The sequence below is a fragment of the Gouania willdenowi genome, chromosome 7, assembly GCF_900634775.1.
Source record: "Gouania willdenowi chromosome 7, fGouWil2.1, whole genome shotgun sequence".
Taxonomy (NCBI): Eukaryota; Metazoa; Chordata; class Actinopteri; order Blenniiformes; family Gobiesocidae; genus Gouania; species Gouania willdenowi.
The window spans coordinates 37280990-37299686 of record NC_041050.1 but is presented as its reverse complement, the minus strand read 5'-3'; the positions used below and the strand labels follow the sequence as shown (position 1 = coordinate 37299686).

The window sequence follows — 18697 nt, the reverse complement described above, 5'->3', positions numbered from 1 at the left end:
CCAGTGATTGAGTGAGCTTCTTATTTTTTATTGGTCAGTAAAGTTCACTTTGGTATTTTAATGGTTCCTCAGAGGCCCATTTATTTTGATGATCAGAGATTTAGCGAAGGTCACAATAGACATAAAGACAAATCATGGTTAATATGAAATACGGGCACGAGGAAAGACCAATTTATCAACATTTTACTTTTGGTTTCTAAACTGATTAATAACATATTATATTTTCCCAAGTGTATAAAAAAATGTGGATTTACCAAGTTTTGCACTGGAAAGTATTCCAGCCTATTTTAGCTTTAAAATGAATTTTTTAAAATCATTATATAAAATGTTAACATTACAATAAACAAACTTCTTATAAAGCAGTGGAGTAAAGATTTAGATTTTTTTCTCCCCCTTTTTTTTTTTTTTTTTAACAGTGAATTAGTTAGTTAGAATTAGTTGGCGCAATGGTAAATTTTTACTAATCAAGTAAAAAAGAAGAAAATTTGAATAGAACTGTTTTTATTGTCATTGTTCAGAGTACAACAAAATTACACATGCCCCTCCCAACAACATTCAAGTACACAAAGATTAAAGCCAAACAGACACAGCTATCATAAAAACAACACAAGGTATGTTAAAAGTCTGTCTGTATAAAAAGTTCATCAGTGTCAAAGTGCATGGTATAAAATATTAGAAAAGAACAACCGTATGTTAAAACTAAACACTATTCATCATTCTGGATCCACAGTGTCTGTGACAGTTTTTTTTTTTTTTAGTCGAACTCATCCCAGAGTTTATCGTTTGTCCCTCAACTCAAGGTTGGTGCTATGGCCAATGCTTAATGCTGATAAACAATGATTGTTAGTGTTTTCTTCTTCTTATGCAACAGAAATACAACACAGTGTATAGTTCAACTATATACAGTAGCTATCAGTGATATACGTATATTGCAATATTTCACTGTGTTATTACCGTATCGATCCCAAAAATGTCCAAATTGATTTTTTAAATTATGTTTTTTAACAACACAAAACATTGAATTACGCTAACATATGCATAGCACAAACTCTCGGTCACTAGGTGTCAGTGAACCACATCAGACCTTGTTAAACTACCTGAACACACCTCAATGCATTTTAGCTGGAAGTTTATTACACTTTGTTTTCATAAAACTCACTGGGCACTTTCATAGATGTATATGTGATTATTATTATTATTATTTTTTTTTTTTTTTAAGAATTTAAGAACTTATCAGATCAGAAATGAATAATTTCAACATTATTGTGTCCTCGTTTGCACTTTTATGTACACACAAAATACTAAATACTGTATGTAAGAAACTGACAACATCCAAGCAATAAGTGACTTCAAACTCTACACTTTAACTGTCCTTGATTTTTTTTGACCAATTTCTATAAAATAAAGGGAAAATTAAACGATTTCTAAGAATTTTGAGTTTTTTTTTTAAGTGTTTACTGGGAAAACTGTAAGTCCCTGTAAATATTGTTGAGTTTCATTTACACAATGATACGTGTCTTTTCCTGTCATTTTTACTTTATCCTGCGGGTAGAATTGGATTCTCCAAAGGGCCGTATATGGCCCCCGGGCCATGAGTTTGACACGTGTGGGTTAAGGTAATGAATGACACTTAATGACATCCTTCATGACACCTTATTCATAATAATGACAGGTGTCATGTCATAAAAATGACAGCGTAATGTGAGCCTTATGTGTAAAATGTCAAATAAAGTACGTGATTTGTTATTCAAAATAGAACAACTGCATTTATAAAGGATGTCGAGTTGTCTTTTGTTTTTTCTTCTACATCTTAAGCAGCAGAGCGGATCAGGCAGTTTGAGATGTGACCTGCTGCATGATGGCATTATTTTAAAAGGCTGTGGGTGGAGGAACGGGCGGAGTGAGAGTGGCTTATGAACGTCAGCGTGGTGTAATGGGCTGTTGCTGTCATCTCAGACAGCACGCGCGTGTGCGTGTGTGTGTGTGTGTGTTTCTCTGACGTTAAGTATCTTTTTTGCACCCTGTTGTTTATGATTATAATAATAACAGCGAATGATTTGCATTGTTTCTCCGCAGCTCTCACTGTCTCAGCTGGCAGCGACTTCTCGCTACCCGACCATCAGCCACTCTAGCTCTGCGTTGCCGTGGAAACAGTCATTTCCCTCTACGCTCCATCCTTTCCCGTTGGCATCGGCCCACCAGCTGTCACATGTCGTAAGAATTCCACCCCCACCCCGAGCACGCACACGCACACGCACGCGCACACACACACACACACACACACACACACTCACACTCAAGCGTAATAGGCACTGTATTTGTACTTTATACACAAATGGATGTCAGTACATAATTGATTAGCAGAAGGAATAAATCCAAGGTTTTTTGTCACAACCTGGTATTGAAAATGATATCCAAGGATGTGCAGACGTTTATTCGCTTGAGTTCAAAGACCTTGTGTACTCGTTTCTCTCTCAGCTGAAACCCAAAACACAAAAAAGAAAGAACCCACGTAGCAACAACACATTTAGACTAAACTTCAGCCTTCGGTCGGCTCCGTTGTTTCTAACTGGTCATTTGTATGCTTCGTACACGATTACTTTTCTCATTGAATTTTTTTCACCAGCTGTTTTTGTCATTTGAATAAGTGTGTGATGCATTTTTTGCGAACACCTCCTATTCATACATACAATTTTCTGGCGCCCGCTACAAGCTGTTCCACCACCCCAACCAAGCTCCAATATTCCTTATAATTTAATACGGGTGTTGCTAAACACAATTACTGTAGGTGATTAGAATCTGGGAGGTCCACCTTTGTTGACATTGAAATGCTGTGAAATTCCTACATTATAATACAGCAGAGGTTGGCAACTTTGATCACAGCGGGGCCACAAAAATGTGTTTGTTTGATCAGAGGGTCACATGATCAACATTCATGTCAGCATTTAGAATAATGAGCAATCTGAGCATTAATACAGGAAATAGAGTTTTTCTACTAATTGTGTGTTTTTCTCTCATTCTGTGTATTTTTGTTGTTGTCTTGCTTGTTGTGAGGCATTTTGCTCATTTCTGTATTTTTACCTGTAAAATATATATATTTTTTGAGTCATATTGTGTATTTGGGCTGTAATTTTGTGTTTTTGGGGTAATTTTTGTGTATTTCTGTTGTCGTTTTACTTGTTTGTTCGTGCTTTGGGTTTGCAGAGTTTTTCTTTTTGTGTGCTTTTGTTGTCATTTTCTTTAATTTTGTATATTTTTTAAGTAGTTTTGTGTGTTTTTGGAGTATTTTCTGTCTTTTTCTCTTGTCTTTTACTGTTTTTTCCTGCGATGTTAGAATTCTTTGTGTTTTTTTAATGTATTTTTGCTCTTTTTTTGTGTATTTTTAAAAATCTTTTTGTATATTTACTTTGGAGGCCACATAAAATTAGACCGAGGGCCAAATGTGGCCCCCGGCCCGCCATTTGCCTATTGCTGTAATACAGCCTAAATGAAAATGTAAAATGTCAACACATTACATACAGTATTTACTGTTGATTACACATTGCTTCTTTTTAAGTTAAACATTTACATTTTATTTCCATATACATACATATAATATCTTACATATTGCTCATGGTCGCTCATGTGGTTCTCTGGTATTCACTAATGACTTATTGGACACATTTGTTGCAGACTTTACATTCTTTAACACTTTTTTGAAAGCAGTGTTTATTTGTGGTGTTTGTGATTGGCTGATTTTGACGTGGTTCCTTCCCTTGTGGGGGACGTTAAAATCTTAGTGACTAATCTTATAGAACGTGTAACTGTGTCCCATCCTGCTGCTCTTTAGGAACGTAAACTCTGTCACATTTTCATAGGTATTTACACCAGTTCTTTGTTTCTTACATCCATTTATCTCTCTTCTTAGATGTTTTCTGGTTTGGTCCTGCGTCGGCACTAATCTAATCTAATTCTAATCCATTCTAATCCTAATCTCTAATCTTGCGAGAACTGCCACCGTGGCCACTACAGGTGGCAGTTCTCACGAGATTGGAGATTAGAATTAGCCTCACGACGCTACTGACAGTTTAGAGAGGCAGATAAATGTTTTTATTTTTTATCTTTTAATTATTATTACATTGTAAGACAGGATATTTACGGGAGGATGGTGGGAAAGAGGGGTAACATACGGGAGTTTCCTGGCCAAAACGGGATACTTTACCTATATCCTCCTATTCTTCATCTAGTGTTGGGGTCATTTATATTTTTAAAATACAATTACATCTTCAATTATCCATGTTCATTTACAACTCAATTATAATTTCAGTGACCAGCATTTTTTTCCATTTTTCAATTACAAAAACATTTTATTTTCCCACTGAAAGTCAATTACAAATACTTTCTTAAATACTAAAGTTTAACTAAAGTTTAATTACAATTAATCACAATTACTGAGCCTTTACTAAATAAGCCCATAAAACGTGTTAGCTTTCTGTTAGCATCTCTTATGATTACAGGTCAGTTTTGACCCATGTCTTAAATCCAATTTTGTTCTTTTTATCTCTTGGTTACCTTGTTAAGCTTCCTAATCAATGAAAATATTGGTTTTAATATTTTTGTGTGTGGGCGTCTGAGGCGCCCCTAGATTTATACTTTCTTTTTAAATGTTAAAGCGCTCCTCAAGAGAACTGACAGGTAGTGGGAAAAGTGGATATAAAACATATTTTAATAATTGTTAACTACGTATGTGTAAGACATAGAACTATAAAATGATTCCCCAGTTTTGTATTTAAATTATAAATGGCAGTTTTTATCAAATGTAATGCCAATTACAATTAAAAAGTCAATTATCTGAACTTAATTACAACAGCAACAGATTTTTTTAAATTTATAATTATGCCATAATTGTAATTATTCATCAATTACGTGATTATGATTATAATTGACCCCAATCATGTACCCATCAACTTCATGGGCTCAATATTAGATCCTGTTCAGATTTCCAGGTTTTTGCTTCTTGCTGTGACGTTCCTCTGTAACGTAGTCGTATCTTTCTGATCTCCTTCTCCACATCCCGTTTCTTAATCCCTGTTCACACTTTTCTGTTTGGCTGTTGTGGGATTTAGTGCGACGAGCCCCGCTGCCCCTGGCCTCTGGATCCCTATCCTAGAAGATTTCATTAATTTTCAACTCTCTTTATCAAAAAAAATCATGTACAGCTTTCAGAACACCCTCAAAGGGACATGACACATATAAACTATCTGTAAATTAAGCGGAAAAAATGGCACATTTAACATTAAAAACAGTTCTCACAGGCATTCATTTTCTTAAACTGTCAAGGCTTCACACAAATAAGTTTATTAATCATAAAAAAGTGCTTTTCATTTGAAACATGTGGTCCAGATGTACCCAGACATGTCCTCTTTTCACATATGTTCCCGATTGTTCGGCCAGAATTTTACAAACTCTTCAGAATATCTGGGTTTCCCACTGAATCTGAACGCATTTAAGGGAATATATTAATTTAAATGACCGTAACTTTGCTAATATTTGTTCTATCTGAGAAATGCAAGCAGTTTCTGAAAGCTAAGGAGTGACTCTTTACAATCAGTATCACATCATTACTGTATTTTTACTCGGAAACAGAAACGATGTCACTTGTTTGGTCAAAATCATCAGACACGAGGAAAACAGAAGAGAAGTCCAATGTGGGCAGTGGGCGGTCATCGTGTAGCGAAAGGCCAAATCCGGCCCTTTGGAGCATCCAAATCAGCCCGCAGGAGAAAGTAAAAATTAAGACAAGTTAGTCATTGTGTAAATGAAACAACAATATTTACAGGCACTCATCACATTATGGCAGTCCTTTCTAATGTTGAGCTGCTGAAAAAACTCAAAATTCTTACAAAATTCTTACATTTTCCTCAAATTTTTACATATTTCCCCTAATGTAATACACATAAGTCACAAAATCTAGGAAACTTAAAGTGTAGATCCTGTTGGGATTGATATTTGTCACTTATTGCTTGTACATTGTCAGTTTCTTACACATGGATAGTCGTAGAAGCATACCCATTCACGTGAATAATCATACATTTATCTCTTGAACTTCAATGCTCAGGCTAAATAACAAATATAAATTCTGGTTCTGACCCCCCGCCTGAGAACTACAGTATGTCATATAATACTTAGTTTCTAAAGGTAAGCACAAAGTCAGACTTTTCTTTTTTATTCTAAATTCAACTTTAAATTTGTATTATTGAGAAAGTCTGAGTGCCAGTTTTTCAACATGTCTACAATTTAAACAATTTAACAGTTAGCACGTCAAATCAATCAATCAATCAATCAATCAATCAATCAATCAATCAATCAATCAATCAATCAACCAACCAACCAACCAACCAATCAATCAATGAATCAACCAGCAAACCAACCAATCAACCAACCAACCAACCAACTATTGAATCACCCAACCAACCAACCAATCAGTGAATCAACCAACCAACCAACAAATCAATGAAGCAAGCAAGCAACCAATCAACCAACCAATGAATCAACCAACCAACCACTCAATGAATCAACCAACCAACCAACCAACCAGCCAACAAACTAACCAATCAACCAACAAACCAACCAATCAATGAATCAACTAACCAACCAACCAACAAACCAACCAATCAATGAATCAACCAACCAACCAAGCAACAAACCAACCAATCAATGAATCAACCAACCAACCAACAAACCAACCAATCAATGAATCAACTAACCAACCAACCAACAAACAAACCAACCAATCAATGAATCAACCAACCAACCAACCAACCAGCCAACAAACTAACCAATCAACCAACAAACCAACCAATCAATGAATCAACTAACCAACCAACCAACAAACCAACCAATCAATGAATCAACCAACCAACCAAGCAACAAACCAACCAATCAATGAATCAACCAACCAACCAACAAACCAACCAACCAATGAATCAACTAACCAACCAACCAACCAACAAACCAACCAATCAATGAATCAACCAACCAACCAACCAACCAATGAATCAACTAACCAACCAACCAACAAACCAACCAACCAATGAATTAACCGACCAACCAACACACCAACCAATCAATGAATCAATCAACCAACCAATCAATAAATCAATCAACCAACCAATCAATGAATCAACCAAGAGCCAACAGAAAAACTACACTTCCCACAATGTAAACAGACCTGTTGCCTCTATCTCCCACGATGCACCATTTATTTTTAAAGCTACAGGTCATGCCAATCAATGAAAATGCGTCATATCCTGTCCAAAATGGCAGCTCTCCATAGTTTATGCCCAAAGGTATAAAATCATTCTAAAAAGTTATTTTAATGTGTTGTTTTCCACACATTTTGTTTATTGGCAATACATTAAACATATTTTTGTTATATATGTTTTCACTACAGGTACCTTTAATTGTTTGCATCATTAAATAGATAATTTAGGGTGGTTGTTTAACAACATATACCATTAAGGAAGAAACAATGTATCTAAAGTGGTTGGTTGAGGTTGTTACCAGTATGTAAGTGTTTTCTGATCTACGGACTGAATTATGTTTTTGTCTTAAAGGAAAACTTAAAGGCAAATGACTGGAAGATGACACCATTAACATTTATTGGTCCATTATATGTTAATCCCCCAACAGCTGCATGCTTGTTAATGACAATGTAGACATAATGAATGTTCTATGCACTGAGACATAAAAAAGAAACTGGTACAGGTGATTTAGCAACACTGGCTGTGCGTTACTTCTCTTATATATCAGACATTATTCTTTCATAAAAATGTAAACACTTATAGGCTTATACTATTGTGTTTATTGATGGTTTTTACACACATTTGGGTGGACCATATCATCTACAATGAATTGATTGCAAGACCAAAGTAATAATAGTGATAATCTCAATGCCCTTAATGTTTGTTTTTTTTTAATTCAGAATTAAAGTGTTCTGCTTCATGTTTACATGGAAATAGTAATTCCGAATTGAGGTTTACATGGAAACAGGTTTCTTTAGATTGATTTATTTCTGCTTTAGGTCTGGGGGTTGGGAAGGGTTCTGATTGGACAGGGGGTGTTACGTCTATCACGAAAAACACACAACAAACCGTTTCTTCTCCACAACAACATAAAACAGTGGATCTCAAACTGTTTTGGCCCAAATGTACCATTTGACCAACTAGTATATTTTGCTCAGAATTCTGTGAGAAATCAACTATAGATCATAATGATGGAATGAATTAGTGATAACACACACTTTAAAGAATCTAATTTTGTAAATGAGTGAATGAAACGGTGTTTAGTGCCTCTTTAGATTTATTTATATTGATTTTATCATTTACGGTCATCTCCCCCTAATGTGAGACCAAGACTTATTTTGTTTTTTCAGTTCATGTTCTAATCAAGATCATTTTTATCATAATTTAGTTTTTTTTTGTTTTGTTTTGGTGTAAATATGTGTATTTCATTTTTGTTTATCTGTTATTTTTATTATGTTTCTTTTATTTTGTGTGTTTTGGTGTCTTGTTGGTATTACTGAAATGATTCTCTCTGTGTGTGTATTTTTGGTGTCGTTTCATTATTTCTCTGATATTTTTGTGTATTTTGTAGCGATATTGCTTATTTTTTTTCTCATTTTGTGTGTCCTTTTTGTAATTTTGTGTGTTGGTGGTAATAGTAAATATTTAAACATTTACATGACCAAGGAATTATTTCATTTGGAATTAAAATCTGATTAATCAGCCACTTAATTCAGATTTAAGTTTAATTTGGAATGGCCATTTTCATTCAGAATTAGGTGTTTACAAGGTCAGTTTAAAGAGAATTCAATTTGTATTCAGAATTAAAGGGGAATTAAAGCTCTCATGTAAATGTGGCCAATGCATACTAAAACTCCAACTCTATATTATGAAGTATTGGTTTATTAATCATTTCTCCAACAGCCCTAGTTTGAATGTGAGGCGTAATTGATTGATATCTGGCCACAACCTTCTCAGACAACGCAGCCTTTTATAGCTTAATAATGTCACACCTCAGCACGTTGTCGTGGTGATGTATCGTTTCACTGAGTTATGCCTTAAAGCAGAGATGTTCAACTTTTATCACAGCGGGGGCCACAAAAATGTAATTGTCTGATCAAAGGGCCACATTATCAACATTTATGCCAGCATTTGATTAATGATTAATCTGAACATTAATACAGGACAGAATGAAGGGTTTGTTTGTTTTTGTAGCTGCTTTTTGGAATATTTTGTAAGTTTGTTATGGCTTTGTGTTGTGAGTTGTTTTATTCATCTTGTCATTTTGTGTTTTTGAAGTTATTGATATCTATTTGAGGTGTTATGTGTATGTTGTGTATTATTTTGTGCGTACATGTAGTTGTCATGTGTTTTTATAGTAATTTTGTGTGTGTATTGTCATTTTGTGCAGTTTATAGTAATGTATTCAGGTTTTTGGAGTCATTTTGTGTATTATTCCATCATTATGTGTGTTTTTGGTGCCCCCCGGACCACCAGTTTCCCATGTCTGCCTTAAAAGAACAGATCCTTCTCCAGTTTAGGGGCTTGGAAGGGGTATTCATGTCTTCTTTAGTCTGTATGTTACAAAGAAGACATTACTTTTGACCTGCGTTGCTCACACTTGCTGAATCACATTATGGATTGTATTACTTTTTTGCTTCAGAAATCATTTTGATTTCCACACCTCACATCAGCAGAATCCGTGGAGCTGAACGGTCTCTATATGTAAATGGTTTTACATTCTCTAAGAAGAATGTCTTGTTCAATGAGCGCTGACTCACATCCAGACATATATGTATAGTGCTGCTGTTCCAACAGGACCCACAGAGAGGAGTGGTGAATACGCTTTTCACTGGATATTGATAGACAAGGCCTTTTAGCACCTTTTAACTCTCATACAGGGCCTCAGAATTAATGCAGACATTCACAAGGACCAAGTAGAAGTCATCCAACCTAAGCTCTTTATGTCCTCTCTGACACATGGCTGCTGTGTATTAAAAATATGTATTTCTCCTGTAAGTGCAGGGTTGGAGCAGTCGGCGCATTAGGCAATTTCCCAGAATGCGTTGTGACAAATCCACCACAAGCTTTCTCTGTTATTGCTCATTGCTGTAATCTCAGCCCCCGTAGCACAGTTTTACTTTGGATGTAATTTGCATGCATCACACTCTCAGTAATGTTTAGTGAAGGGTTGTGTGCAGTGGAGTCACTTCATTTTGGACTCCATTCTGCTTCTATCTGGACTGTAGTGCGCTAGTTTCCTGTGCTGTTGTTCTTGTGTGGAATGAGTTTCTAAGTAGGCGGGATAATTGGCCACGTTGCCAGTTGGTTCCCGTTCAAAATCCTTTTAATGGATGATTGTGTCACGCAATTAACACAACCAGGGTTCTCTCCAGGAATTTTTCACAGCATAGAAGGATCGTGTGGCGCGCAAGCGAGTGTCTATGTATTAGCGCTTTGAGATGACTATGGTTGTAGTTTGAACTATATAAATAAAGTTGAATTGAATAACTAGGACCAAATTTAGTGAAGTAAAGCTAAAGTTCTTTTTGTTCCATTCTTACTTTAAAACCAAAAGTTATTTGTTGAATTAGTGAAGGTGATGATGAATGTAGTTAGAGAGTTACTCATGCTTGATATAGGTCCTCCATTAATAAATAAATAAAGACATTCAGTGACGTGCAGTCAGGGTAGGCAAGGTAGGCAGTGCCTACCCAAGGGTGAATTGATATTTTGAATATTTGTTTTAATTATAATATAATTATAAATGATTAATTTTTCCATTTCCAATAGCCTACAGTACCTATTAGTTTGAAAGTGTCAGCATTTTGTGCTTTTCATATCCCAAATGACTAAACAGCGCAATTTCCTGGTACGGCTGCACAGTCTCACTCAGCTGTAAGGCAGGAGGAGGCCACGCCCCCTCCCAAAAGCACATTGCTGCTCTGCCTCTGTTCCCATAGCGTGTTTTTATGTGTTTGCGTATGTGCAGTCAGTTCCCCAAGATCAAAACCACTTACGTAAAAAAGCAGCTCTTTACACTGCCTTTTGACTTATCCGTGCTATGCTAAATGCTATATGTAAGTTCACAGTGCATTAGTGAATTGATATCATGTGACCGCTGCTGCTACGTTCTCTAGCTAGTGGGCGGGAGAACACTACAGGCAGGATGACAGTGCTAGAGACGATAAAGAAACTTTTTTTTAGGAAAAACGACAGCTTTTAAAAGATGGGAGACCAACACCTGAGCTACCAGACCTTCAGCAAAGGTAAGGTCTATTAAAAAGCTAAAAGCTATTTTCTACAGTGAATGGTACAAAAGGAAGGATTGACTTTGTGGATGAGCCTCACTGAGTTGTTGTTGTTGCCATTTTCTCTGTGTTTTTGTGTTTCCAACACAAACAATGGATGTGCTGTCGTGCCATGAGATTTATCTTGTTGGGAGAGTATGGAGGCTGCTATTGAATAATTGTTTGTTTCTTTAATGATGTTTTACAATGTTGATTGTGTTTGATTAACACTTGCCAGCAGAAACATATGAAATTGTCATGGGTGGTCTCGATTTGCAACATGCCTACCCAACCCTAGTGGTCACGGCACGTCACTGAAGACATTGTATAGACAAGAAATAGCATTTGATTCAAATGACTGATTCCAAGACGTGCTTTTCAAGTTTTAATGAGGTATTATGTGGAACCTTCAGTAACACACACGCACGCACACACTCACGCGGAGGATGCACACATTAGAGCTTGAATCGGGTCGAAAAAAGAATACCCGAATGAAGTCGATGTCTTTTTAAGTCTGAACACGTTTGACATCCATGCGCGCACATGTAGAATGATCCGTTGTGGGTTATAAACATGAAGAGCAGCTTCATGTGTCACTACACACTACGTTCTAGTTGAAGTACTATTTATATTGGACAGTAATTTTCATGGTTACCAAGCGGAGGATCCCACAGGCAGCATCGGGGGCAGCTAAGTGGTGGCAGGGGTCCTCAGATAAAGACTTAAGCATCCGAGCAAATTGCCTGTATTTAATAGACGGTGCGGCTGATGTTTGTTTTTTTCAGTTATACAGATTAAAAAGAAAGTTAAAACAACCTGTGTGTGCCTGGAAGTCCCTTTTGTGTCCAAGTGTGCAACAGTTATTACGACAGTACCGATTAAAAAAGGAAAAAAAAACAAGAGAAAATCCCCAACATTGCTGAAAACTGAACGTAGGGGGCGCCATCGCTCCATAGAGGAGCAAAATTACAACGTCGGGGTCCCGTACGCTCAACAGCGCTGGCGAGAATCCTGACAACGAAGGAGCCTGTGTGAACTAGTATGTTGGAATTCAGAGTAAAAAGACCTTGTGTTTAGTTGATCATTCTTCTGCTATCATCCATGTTTTAGGCCCATTCAGCCGTGAGCAACATCGCCCACCTGGAGATGGACCTTCAGAGAGAAAAGGAGGATTTAATACAGGATGAAGGAGAACAACTCCAGGAGCTGCCGTTCACCCCTGTCCATGCTCCTGTCATTACTCTAGGCATGAACGTCCCACGGTAAGACCTGCCTTTTGGTTTTTACATTTGACAAATGATCTGACCCTAAATGGCTAAATGGGTTATTGTCACCATTTGTTGGAAGCTATGTCTTCAACAGGAACTGTCGGCAACACAAGTAGGTCAATGTTCTAAATGATTTTAGTCCCATGTTCCCTCTTTGCATTTTTGTCAAATTATGTGTACCCCCTCTTCATATAATAAATACCTTCTCCATAATTTAATATGCTTATTCAGTTGTGCAACAAGGGGCTCTCCTAAACCCCTAAATGTTGCTCTAACATTGGTTCCCTAATGCGTAATCTACAACTTCAAAACAATGAGTGGAATTTAAAGTGGTATTTATTTATTTTTAAATACCGTGCACTTTTATGTGATTACTTCAATAGTAAATACATTTACTTATTCATTTATTTATTTGTTTATTTGAGTGGGATTGTGTTTATTAATTTACAGCCGAAGTTTTAGATAATCCAGATTTAGCAAAATGCTAATTTCCATCTGTAATCCCGTACAGTCTCCTTTGTGAAATGTAGCTAATTGTTGTCAGAAATATGATAAAATGTCTTCTACAGCATAAAATCATCCTGTTTCAATAAATTACAAGAAAATATAGTATTTTATAGAGCAATAGTGCTGTTGGTTTGTGGTGAATTTGTCCAAAAAAAAAATAGCCTAAAAAGGAAATAGAAACATTTCCAAATTATGTTTGAATTAATTGTTAAATCTTTCTGATTACCCCCTGCAATGTGCCCCTGTACCCCTGTTTGGGAACCACTATGTAATCCTTTCATTGCGTGGTAGTAACCTGGAAGTAACAGATGATTGAGGAGAGCTTTGCTGAGATATCCTTCTAATAATGCACCTTATTAATGTGAAAGTGAGAAATCATTTGGTGATGAACACAAAATAGCAGCAAAGCTTCTGTCAGACTACTCTGGGGCTGTTGTGGGTACAGATGTAGCTCATCTCCACCAATGGTACTGTGATGTGATGTGAATGATTACAGTAATAGCTTTTGTCTCTGCACAAGTAGAAGTTTTTCTTGTGAAAAAAAACAGCAGATAAAATAAGTTTATTTTAAAATGTGCCTTTTGTTTTTAAATAACCTTTTCGACCAAGTCATTTTATTGTACAACAGTTTTTATATCATAGATCAGTGTATAAAAACAAACAGTATACTGTATTCAGTCTAATCCCAGGTGTGTTATTCTAAATTTTGACGCCAAAATGTAATATTTTTACTGCAAATTTCTTTGGTGCTAATTGGTTTTTGGTTTCCTTGATGACTAATAATTGGCCCTAAAAAAACCATATATCTGTCGAGCCCTAATTGTAATAATGTAATTTTCTAAGCATATGACTGTTTTCTAGGAAGTTCCTAGTACATACCATGGTGAGATTGTTGTACTTCCATTATTTTGCTCTTTCAAATGATAACTGTGACGCTCAAATACTGGAAAATGGAGCTCAATCCCTGTATGGTCGATTTTCTGATACTTTCACAGAATTTGAGTGTAGATACAATGCAAGATAGAAGTAGATCACAGACACGCCTTCACTAAAATCCACTTTCGGTTCAGAAGTTGTTATCTTAAGATGTAAAGACACTGAGAAATATCAGTACAGTCTCTGTTTGAATAAAAATACCGTGGGCTTTGATTCTATATGAATCAAAGGTTCAGTTGATCGTTTTTTTTGAACGAGTTGAGAGATTTTCATGGATGATAACCTCAGGAATCCTTTTACTTTTATTTTGAGTTTCTTCACATTATGATGTTTCTGTGCGCCCTCCTCTGCTTCCTATGCTCACTCTGTTATGTTGCCAACCTTTCCTTCTCAGTGTGACATCGCAGGTTCTCCTGTTTGATGGGAAAGTTTGTTAGGGAAAAAAAAGCAAACTTTGGTTTTCCCGTGTTAGTGTTTCATCCTGGTGTGGTATCTGGTATGAACAATGGGTCCCCCTGTGTTTCCTCTACAGTGCACAGTCTTACCATCCACAACACAGAGGGGCATCGATTGTCTCTCTAATTGGCAACATGTGTGCACTCGGTAGGTTGTAACAAGTGAGAAGAAGAAATCAGTATAGGGCCAATTTAAAACCATCCTTTTCTCAGCTCGAAACACATTTCGGGTAATGGGACCAGTATTGTTTGCTTTTATGAAAACTCATTATTAAATGGAGCTATAAGGAGGAGGTATCGACAGTAGAGTGGAAGGAAATTATCACAAAAAAAAACAGAAAATTAAGATATAAGACTAAAAGAGAGCAAATCGTGCAAATAATTGGCAGATTACCTTGGAAACTAGGCATTGTAATGTATTAGTGCCTGGAGTCTGCAAAAGAAGCAGCTGGCAGCTGAGGTCCCAGAGTTTGGATTCAGACATGTCACTGTTCAGTTCACTGAGCTGAAACGTTTCTGCCTCGACACTGTGAGCCAAAAACATATTTACAACAGTTTTCGCTGCAGAATGACCTAGTTATTGGGAGGAAATACCAACATTTAAAGACGTTTGATTAACGTGGGAGTTGCTATCGGATAATAAGCACTTTTGAAATCTAAATGATAGCTTGAATGCTAATCCAAACAGGACGAGCATGAAATTGACGCAATTGCAGAGGGAAACCCATCTGAATGTTATCTTATTCTGTCGTTAGCCTAATTAATTTTTTTAATGTTTCATTCTCTCACTTCAGTTACTGTGGGTTCAGCTGTTTAATAAACTCTGACATGATGTTAACCAAATATTGTCTCTTATTTTCCTTTGGGGCTGCACTTTGGCCAACCATCCATGTATTGAGTTTGACATACCTCACTGTCACACTGAAAGTATAAGTAATCAACCATAGTTTCAGACAAACAGGTGGCCACTATGATGAGTTAATATAGCAATTAGACAGAAGTTCCTTTTGAATCACTTTGGTATCCATTATGGCTGTGGGTGCTCAGTGAATCCTTATGTTTGAAAATAATAGTTTTTCTTTAGAACAGGGGTGTCGAACTCCAGTCCTCAAGGGCCGGATTCCTCAGACTTTTAGATGTGTCCCTGCTCCAACACACCTGAATCAAATGAATGGCTCGTTATCATGCTTCTGCAGAACTTGATCACAACACATTGGTCTCCACCAGGAGTGTTTGAGTAGGGACACATCTAAAAGTCTCAGGAATCCGGCCCTCGAGGACTGGCGTTTGACACGTGGTTTAGAATATTAAGAAAAAGTGTAATTGTACCATAATATGATGACTTAACTTAATCCATTAGCTAAAATCTAGACTGATTTTGCATCCAAGATTAACAAAATTGGAACCTAAACTGAAATAAATCTTACTCTTCCACCTTTTTTTGCAAATGTAATTTAAAAACCTGAAGCGAATGCATTGACTAAACAAATGACCTCTGTAAATCAATGAAATGATCCTGTTTTTAAAGCATCAATATCCCAGTGGTTAAAATCCTTTCAGCCTTTCAGATGGTTTACTCTGCTTTACTTTGTTTTTGCAGTTCTGGCTCCGTCAGCTCCAGGAGTTCCCTGGCCCACCTGTTCTCTGCTGGTTTCCCTGACATAGTGGACTCTGGTGGCCAAGTGGCAGAAGTCCTTGACCCCATAGAACCTCTGCCCTTCGATCCTCAGCGAGAAGAAGCAGATCCTTTACAGGGAAACCTGCTGGTTTTCCAGTTTTTAGCATTTACAAGGTGAGATCAGAAACTACAGCATTGATATCTGCATAAGGCTGAGCTGTTGTCCCACCCAATGTGTTTTACTTCAGCTGTTTATGATTCACCCCTGGGTGTATTTATTTAAAAGCAGGACTGCAGCCTTTTTAATTTTTTTAACAGGGTCTTGATGTTCTTTACAAGTGGGTTTTCTGTTTTATACAGTACCTGTATGTACCCCACTTCTAACGCCTTGCAACCCCAATACAACACAACTATACTTTGGTATCCAGTTAACATGTGTGTGTGTCATAGCTTATATATGCTCTATAGAGATTAATGGACCACTTTAGTAGGTACACCTTGCTAGTAAAAGGTCAGAACTGCCTTTATTATCTGTGGCATACTTTCACCAAGGTGTTGGAAACATTCCAAAGGTGCTCTCGTGGATTGAGATCTGGTGAGTGTGGAGGTCATTGGAGTAGAGTGAAGTCAGAAGATGGGTACACTGCGGTCATAAAGTGATACTAGCAACAATACTGCAGCATTCAAACAATGCTCATTTGGTACTTAGGGGCCCAAAGTGTGCCAAGAAAATTTCCCCCACACCACCACCACCAGCCTGGACCATTGATGAAATGCAGGGGTGATCCATGCTTTCATGTTGTTTACGCCAAACTCTGACCCTACCATCTGAATGTTGCAACAGAAAGCGAGACTCATCAGAACAGACAACTTCGATTCTCCAATTTTGGTGAGCCTTTGCAAATTGCAGTCTCAGTTTCCTGTTTTTAACTGACACCTGGTGTGGTATTCTGCTGCTGTAGCCCATCTTCTTCAAGGTTCAACTTGTTTTGTGTTCAGAGATGGCATTCTGCATTCCTTGGTTGTAAAGAGTAGTTATTTGAGATACTGTTGCCTTTCTATCATCGTGAAGCAATCTGCCCATTCTTTTCTGACCTCTCATGTCAACAAGGCATTTTCTTCCACACAATTGCCGCTCACTGGTCATTTTATCTTCTTCCGACCATTTTCTGTAAACCCTAGAGATGGTTGTGTGTAAAAATCTCAGTATAACAGCAGTTTCTGAAATACTCAGGCCAGCCCTGCCGGCACCAACAACCATGCCACGTTCAAAGTCAGTTATTTCAAGTTTATTGGCTGCTACAGGTCTCAAAAAAGTAAGGACAGGGACCTGTTTACCATGGTGTAGCATCCACTCTTCTTTTCAACACAGAGTGAAGGTGCCAGGTCATTGAGGGGGCACGTTATTGGAGTTTAGCCATTGACAGCAATGGCTAAATGCATTTTGATTGAATTCACAATATACACTTTCTCCTAACTATTTTGGAATTGAGTTTGTATTAATATTGTTAAACTTACCAAAATGTCAACGTTTCTGTTCCGTAAATGAAGGGGAGCCAAAATTTGTATTGTCTCCATCTACGTACTGAACCCCCCCAGCGATGTATGTGTGGAACAATAGCTACATGTCCTTTCAACATTTCACCTGATCGCCAAGGACAACATCCGCTCTGCTTTCAGAGGTCTATCTTCTTTTACAGCTATGAATGGCAGCCTGATGCACATAAAGACCCGCCAGTCATCCTCTACACACACACACACACACACACACACACACACACACACACACACACACACACACACACACACACACACACACACACACACACACGGAGCTGTCAGGGGCTGACAGGAGAACGAGGTGCAGCAGATGGATAACAACAAGAGCACACCACTCCTTATGCTTTTTGATCTTGTCATCTGCGCTGTCAGCAGAGCTTATGTTTATCGTGTTCATCATGGACTCCTCAACACAGTATCATGACCTTTGTGCACCCAAACCTATAACCCAAACCTTTATGAATGATAATTCTCTTAAAGGGATCATCCACTGTTTTTACAAATGTGGCCTAAAACCTTTGAAATGTCCTTATTAGTAGATCTATGCCTAAAGAACGCAATATTTTTGCACCATATTTGTTTCATTAACTGTTTAAAATGGGACTACTTTACCAATTTAGAGTCTGTGTTCCTCCATCTTGTAAGCACATGATTGATGATGTCACATTTGCCTGTAAACAATCCATTGTTTTCTTTTGGAGTGAAGCATTCAACCTGCTTTTTAGATCATTTAACAGCTTTTTTGGTCAAAATGTCAACTTGTGCTGCTTTTGTTTGCTCTAAATAATCAGGAAAAATGAAAGATGTCGATGTAAACCTTGTTTGTTTACGGAAAGAGGATAAAAACTGTTGTGACTTGAAAAATAATCTATGACCACAGGGGGCAACAGTTCCAACTCTGTGGTTTGGTAGAAGACAATGACGCAGTGAAGAAGAGCTCAGTGCGCTGACACGCTCTGGTGGCTGAAGTTAGCGCGTAAATCACGGACTGTTGAACGACTTTATTCTCAAAAATTTACGA

At 37.3% G+C, this 18697-nt stretch overlaps 1 protein-coding gene across 3 annotated transcripts in view; it reads left to right on the top strand.

Annotated features, from left to right (window-relative positions):
• nphp4 (nephronophthisis 4) overlaps positions 1-18697 on the top strand; it is a 222765-nt gene that overhangs the window by 122878 nt on the left and 81190 nt on the right. For 2 of the 3 annotated variants that reach the window (XM_028453909.1, XM_028453908.1), the window contains exons 12-14: positions 2077-2214; positions 12443-12594; positions 16099-16290. In XM_028453909.1, coding sequence (XP_028309710.1) covers positions 2077-2214; positions 12443-12594; positions 16099-16290 — 482 coding nt within the window. The remainder of the gene's footprint in view (positions 1-2076; positions 2215-12442; positions 12595-16098; positions 16291-18697) is intronic. The other variant, XM_028453910.1, reaches the window with a different exon arrangement.